Below are 6,733 nucleotides of genomic sequence, written 5' to 3'. Positions count from 1 at the left end.
AATATATCAATGAATAACAGTAAATTATGATATAAAATAGTAATGCAAAATGTACGTATCAGTCATTAGTGTCTACAATGGATTACGATATGGCTCGTGCTTTGATAATAGAATCAGTCGGAGCCAGTGGTTGACAAAAGGGTGGGCATGCGGGCTCGCGAGAAAGGATAGTGATTGGCTTGGATCTTATACTGGGCCTCACACCAAGGAAGTGTGGACGAGAAAGATCACCCGGTTGGCAACAAGAATAAGGTCTCTTATGGGTAAAGTAACACACCTCTGTAGAGTGTATTGAATTGTGGTTTGTCACTCCCTGTTTCAGGAAGGAACTACGAACACGGCAGGAAAGGAACTCCACGAAGTTCTATTCAACCTGTGATGACTGACGGACATAGTTTTTTAGAATAAAATCAACCTTTTGAAGAAATCATTATGAAAACTTGCATCTGCCAACGACTTTTTGGTCTATGGATGTAGCTAGAGAATGATACACCTATTTCTATTACTCCATGCGTTCCATATTACTTGATGCTAAAATGGATGTATCTACAACTAAAATGTGTCTAGATACACCTATATTAGCATCAAGTATTATGTACTCACCCGTTCCCTCTTGAACCCCTGCTTATATTGGGAGGCATCAGCTACAGTGATACTCGAAGATGGATGAGTCAACGACTACAAGGGAGCTGAACTCAGTCAATAAAGTCGACGAAGTCAACTCCTACATGTACCATGGTGGAAACCTAGACTAGGAGTAGAAGGGAACTAGATCCCTAATCCTAGCAGCTCAGTATCTAGAGTTCTATCATATTTCTTTAGCAAAACAAGTACCTCTAGAGCTAGAGTTAGCGATAAGTTAGTCTACAAGTTGTTCTTTTGGAGCATTATTTGCAGTTTTACCTCAATGTAATGTAGGAGGCCGTGTTGATCTTCTGTAAATAGTTCGTGTGTACTTATATAGACATTCCTTGGACTCGCATATGGTTATGTTGTACCACTCCGAGGGATGTAATCTAGTGGAACGGTGTTTCATTGGTATTATGTCAACGAATTGCGTACTACAACATGCAATGCTGGGTCAGCGCAACCTCCTTTTACCTAGGTCTCTCGTTAAAATCTTTGAATATTGGCTACTCTTTGAGTATGGGTTCGCTTCTCTTGTCATATTGGTAGGGTTCATTACAAGCATATGCGTTGAAGAGTTGCTTTCATCAACCTCCAACACACGTTAATGGAGAGTTATCGTCGATGACAACTCTTTTTCAAGTGGAGGGAGATGATGAAGCCCGAGCTTCGGTCTTCGCCGCATCATGTGCGTCAATGCCAACACGTCACGCAAAGGTGAATCTTCTCCTTTATGCGTGCCTACAATTGCGCCTTTGGAATGTTATACTACTTCATACTCCATCCTATGTCTATGATAGGGATGCATCAACAAGTACGGAGGGAAGGGAGGATGCCATGGAGATCTGAGGACTGAAGCCCGAGGCAATAGATGCATGGAAGATAAGAACGAGAGAATATACACCAGAGTCTTCGACCTACAAGCACTAGAGTCTCTAGCCCCATCGACTCTACACCAGAGTCTCCGGCCTAAGCAGATCTATCCTAGCGATCCCAAATGCATTATCCTCCGTACGACGGCCCACAGTCTTCGCGTGCCTACCAGAGTCTTACACCAGAGTCTTTGATGCGGGGTGGCCTTCGGACACCTCCACCTCAAGACCGTCAAGTGCAGCCCCGCCTATCGTCGACGCTACACCATGGCCAAGGAGTCCCCCAAGTGGACCAACAACACAAACCCCCGCCATATATGTCAAGGTGAACCATTTCCTCTCTATGGTCGACCTCAACACCAACTTGAATGGTGTGCTACCTCATGCCTATCATCATTGTGTCTATAGGTGCCGACATCGACAAGGACCAAGAGAGAAGGAACTCCCATGGTGCAAGGAAGAGGAGAAGAGAAGAAGGAAGAGGAAGAAGAGGCGGGAGGAAGAGGCCCAGCCTGGCTGGTCCAGGACCCGGTCAGACCGGACCCACAACCGGGCCGTCCGGTCCCAGGCCCGGTCAACCGGGCGCCCAACCGGGCGCAGCTCCCTCGTACCGGACGAAGACCGGAAACTTCGCAGTTTCCCGGTTTGCGCCCGGTCGACCGGACCCATGACCGGACAGCCCGGTCACAGGCCCGGTCCAACCGGACCCATGACCGGACAGCCCGGTCCCAGGCCCGGTCTGACCGGACACAAACCGGATCTGACGGAAATGCCCCACCAAACTGCCTTAACTTATCCCTTCGCGTACCTGTTCGCCCTTGCTGGCCATGTGTACCTATATAAGTAGCTGGAACCCCTCCTTAGCTCTTTAGACTTGTTTTGAACTCAAACCTACCTTTGAGCTTAGTCTCCCTTGGGTATCATCCCTCTGTAATCAAGGCACCTTGGTTGTTGACTTAGATCTTGTTGAAGGAGATTCTAGTACTTGTTACTCTCTCTCCTTCCCCAAGCTCTTCCTCTCCAATCCCAATCTCTCTCCGGGAATTCTACCGCGTGTCTCTTCCTCGGAGATTCTATTGGCGTGGTCCATCGAGCCACGGAGGTAAGCATCGGGTGTATCGGGTTGGTGTGCGTGCGTGAGTCTCGGAGTTCCTCGTGCATGTCGTGTTCTTCGTGTTCCTCGCGTTTTCCCATTTTCCCCTTTGGTTTCGAAGTCAATCGGCCCATGAAGATCAACACCGGAGTCTCCGGCCTACTTACAACGGAGTCTCTGGCCTAAGTGGGGCGTCTTCCACAAGCCAACTCAGACCAAGGCCCGTTAACCCCTTTGTATGCCTAAACTACCCTAGGTCATGGATCACTATATATAGGCCCCCTCTTCACCTAGAAACCCTAGGCATGATGATATGAAGAACTTGGCTTATGCCTCTACCATCCCTATCTGAACTAGACAAACCACCTCCTCTCTTTACACAAATCTATGAGTGATATCAAGGCCCTCTTTGTGTGATTGGTCTTTCACTTGCATACCTTTAGTAGTGTGGAGTCTTTTCTGATTGGGACCTCTATTTTGCTACTACTCGCTTATGCTTGTGCTTCTACCGATTATACACCAATCATTTAGATTTTATGTCATGTCTTTTTCTTGATTGATTCTACCGGGCCGGTACTTCGGTTCAGTTTGAGCAAAGCGGATTATATCGGGTTATTTTTGTGTGTTCATCATGTTCTTTTTTGTTCTTCCGCGTGTTCATCCATCACCCTCTTCTTTTTCCTTAGTCAATTCGTGAAATCGTGCCACCCTCGCAGGCATAGCCCACATCACTGCAAGCCATACATCTACTATATACGATATGAGGAGGTCGGCCTTCTCTCCCACCCCCGCTCTGGCCGGCGAGGCTGCCGAAGGGGGGGGAGAGTAGTTGGGTGGGTGAGACGACTCTAAAGAAGAAAATAGGAGAGAGAAACGAAAGAGGAGAATGAGAGCCCCCAGCTTTATTTACACTCAAGAATCAAGACATTTAAGAAGCTCACCATTTATTACCAACTAAGAGAGCTAAAGCAAAGTCCTATCTCATTCTCAACACGAGGACAAAACGAAATGATCCTAAACTCCTACACACGGCACGAACACATCAATCCAGGGCGTTAACCACGACTGGGCTCCTGACATAATGGACGCCATCAGACCAGACTAGCTTCCCGAAGACGTAGCCCCTCCCGAGTTTGTCCTTCTGTGACGTCACCGTCACCTTGAATTCCTTCTCCTCGCCGGTCTTCTGGAAGACCAACACCGTCGGGTCCACAGTCATGTTGATCCCAAACGGCGCACGCCAAGAAGCGCGGTACGTCCCAAACCGGCCGACGTTTTTGAGCCGCCGCTTGACCGTCATTGTGTGGCGCAGCTCCGGAACCACGATGGACGGGTAGTTAAGGTCCTCAATCGGCGGCGGCTTGGCTGGGCAGGCGAACTTGCCGGCGCTGAGCCGGCTCAGATCCTTGGTGGTAAAACCCAGGGAGCAGAGGAATGTGAAGTAGTCGTTAGGAGTGACGTCGTAAACGAGGCCAGGGTCGACGGCGCGGTTCGGATGCACGTTGCCAGCGCCGTAGGCGAACGCGGTGGCCTCCTTTCCGTCCTGCTCGCGCATCGGCGCGCCGGTGTTGTCCTGGGTGCGCGCGGTGGTCATGATCGCGGACCGCATCGCGGCAGGGCTCCATTCCGGACGCGCCGCCTTGAGGAGCCCGATGACGCCCGACACGTGCGGGCACGCCATGGACGTCCCTGACATGATAGCGTATTCCGACCGGCGCTTGTCGGCTGCCACCTCCGTCGGGCTGACATACTCGGTGAACGCGGCAAGTATGTCCACCCCAGGCGCGGCAATGTCCGGCTTGAGCACGTAGGGCAGCGTCCCGCTGGGCCCACGGGAGGAAAAGGCAGCCATGGACGGCGAGTTCTTGACTCCGAGCTCCGTCTTGGAAGGAGAGATGTTGGCCACCGGTTCCGACGATGAGGCCATGTACTTGTACAGCGATACGGCCTCACTGTACGTGATCATAGTTGCCGGGAGCACGTGCGGATCGGCTTCGACGTCGTTGCCGTCCATCTCGCCGTTGGCTAGGATCATCCCGGCGCCGCCAGCGCTCAGGACTGCCATTCCCTTCATCACCCGCGGAATATCCCCGCCTCGGACGCACACCACGATCTTGCCCTTCACCTTGCCTGGGTCAAGGCATCCCATCGCGCAGCTGGACGCGAGGTTGACTGTACAATTTGGGAGCGCGGCGCTGCTGGCGTTGATGACCGGGAAGAGCTTGTCGGAGTGCAGATCGGAGGACTCGAGGCTCATCCCCTTCATGTGCGCGCTGTTGCCGAGGGTGATCTGGTTGGGGAAGTCCCTGTCGACGGTGCTGGCGGCAACGGTGGTGACCCATGGCGCGGCGTTGACGACTGTGTCCTCGAATGGCCCGGAGTTCCCCGCGGAGCAGACCACTGAGGCGCCGTGGATAGTGGCGTGGAGGGAGCCGAGTGTGACGGGCTCGTGGAAGAAAGAGCTGGCGTCGGCAAGGGGTGCGTCCTGGCCGAAGGAGACGGAGATGACGTCGGCGCCGTCGTAGACGGCGGACTCGAACCCGGCCAGAACGTCTGCAGCAGCGCACTCACCGGACCAGCACACCTTGTAGGCGGCGACGCGGGCGCGGGGTGCCCCGCCCTTGGCGGTGCCGTTGGCGTACCCGAAGAGGCTGGCGCGGGGCACAAAGCATCCGCCCGCCGTGGAGAGCGTGTGCGTGCCATGTCCCTCCGTGTCACGCGTCCAGTTGCCGTCCACCGCCGCCGGGTTCGACAGCAGCATGTCGCGGTTGAAGTACTTGGCGCCGATCAGCTTCCTGGATGCCATGACACAACAGATTGCGATATTAATGAGATTGAGTTTACTTACGGCGTTCGACTCCATGTTTTTATTACTAATTCAAACAATCAAAATCGGACGGGGCAATGAAATTCAAGCAGTTACGCAACTTGTTGCAAGGCACTCCATACTTGGCGCTGTCGGAGCAAGAACCCTTCCAGCGCCTGGGTACCTCCTCCATGCCCTCGTCGCTGAAGCTGTTGGACTCTGGCCACACACCTTCACACACGCCAACATATCATTACTCGAGGTGACTGAGATCGAGATCACGAAATGCCATTCTCCTTAAATTTAGTTACCACTGTCGAGGTTAGCGATGATGATGTTCTGGCCGAACTTTGCGTGCTTCCAGATGGAGTCCGGGAGGATCTGGCCGTCCCTTTCCATATCCATGAAGTCCCAGGACCTCGTCGTGTGTAGTTTTAACATCTTGCTCTCCATCACCGTTACCACCTCTGGGTGCCCTGCTCCATCAATCAATTAAGGGAAAACATTTTGACAATGTTTACTTATTCCTTCTTTTCCCCTACATCAACATGGAAGGACTTCATAAAGAGATGTTAATTAATTGATCCTTACTTGCCATCTGCGTTGCTACTTCCTCGTCCAAATACGCCGCGAAGCCATTGATGTTCTTGGTGTAGGAGTAGAAAATCGCATCCCTTGCCATCTGCTTGCTGTTCCATTAAGTAATACCACATGTCAAAACACTTACTCTGATGGTACTGATTAGATCTGCAGGCATGTGTAATCTGTATACATATATATTACCTCCCAAGAACCGATCCCAGCAGTTCATGATGCGACTCCGTGGCGCGCGCGTGATCCTCCACCGAGGCGTCGCGACCGTACATGTGTGCTCCGAGGTACACCACGTACGACTGTTCATCATATCAACTCAACAAATGACATAAATGAAGGGAAGATAATCAAATAGTGATTGGCTACATTGCTGATCATATCTGTCATTTGCTTGCCTTCTTCCATGCCTGGACGAGGCGGCACTCGGCGGCGCACAGAAGGAAGGCAACCGTGAGAAATAGGGCATGGCCTGACATCTTCTTTACTCGTGTTTTGCCGGCGGCCGGCCAAATGGTGTGACAGAGCGATTCCCAATTGCAGGTATAAATAAGCTTCATTCGCGACGCTAGAATCATGGAAATAGCTTCAGAGGGGGGGGGGGGGGGGGGGGGTTCTATATTTGGCTGGTTTTGACTGTGGGAAATGGAGCAGATCGCCCCAGGAACGCTTCAACATCCAACTGACTCCTACTAACAAGGGGTGTACTTTTTTTTTCAAACCAAGGGTGTACTGTTTTCTTTC

The 6,733-nt window shown here is 51.8% G+C and overlaps 1 protein-coding gene across 1 annotated transcript; it reads right to left on the bottom strand.

Annotated features, from left to right (window-relative positions):
* Positions 1-3,634: 3,634 nt before the first annotated feature.
* On the bottom strand, positions 3,635-6,468 carry LOC124682763 (subtilisin-like protease SBT5.3). Its single transcript, XM_047217385.1, has 7 exons — positions 6,388-6,468; positions 6,182-6,291; positions 5,990-6,087; positions 5,710-5,874; positions 5,521-5,629; positions 5,370-5,387; positions 3,635-5,054 (listed from the first exon to the last, which is right to left on the bottom strand). The coding sequence occupies exons 1-7, from the start codon at positions 6,466-6,468 to the stop codon at positions 3,635-3,637; spliced, it is 2,001 nt and encodes a 666-aa protein (XP_047073341.1).
* Positions 6,469-6,733: the final 265 nt, after the last annotated feature.

The sequence above is a fragment of the Lolium rigidum genome, chromosome 1, assembly GCF_022539505.1.
Source record: "Lolium rigidum isolate FL_2022 chromosome 1, APGP_CSIRO_Lrig_0.1, whole genome shotgun sequence".
Taxonomy (NCBI): Eukaryota; Viridiplantae; Streptophyta; class Magnoliopsida; order Poales; family Poaceae; genus Lolium; species Lolium rigidum.
This window is presented reverse-complemented; position numbering and strand designations above follow the sequence as displayed.

Excerpts from the sequence above, each read along its gene's own strand:
- LOC124682763 (XM_047217385.1), bottom strand. The coding sequence starts at position 6,468 with ATGTCAGGCCATGCCCTATTTCTCACGGTTGCCTTCCTTCTGTGCGCC. Across the intron at positions 6,292-6,387 it reads TCGTCCAGGCATGGAAGAAG|TCGTACGTGGTGTACCTCGG; the intron begins GCAAGCAAATGA and ends TATGATGAACAG. Across the intron at positions 5,875-5,989 it reads AGTAGCAACGCAGATGGCAA|GGCACCCAGAGGTGGTAACG; the intron begins GTAAGGATCAAT and ends TTGATGGAGCAG.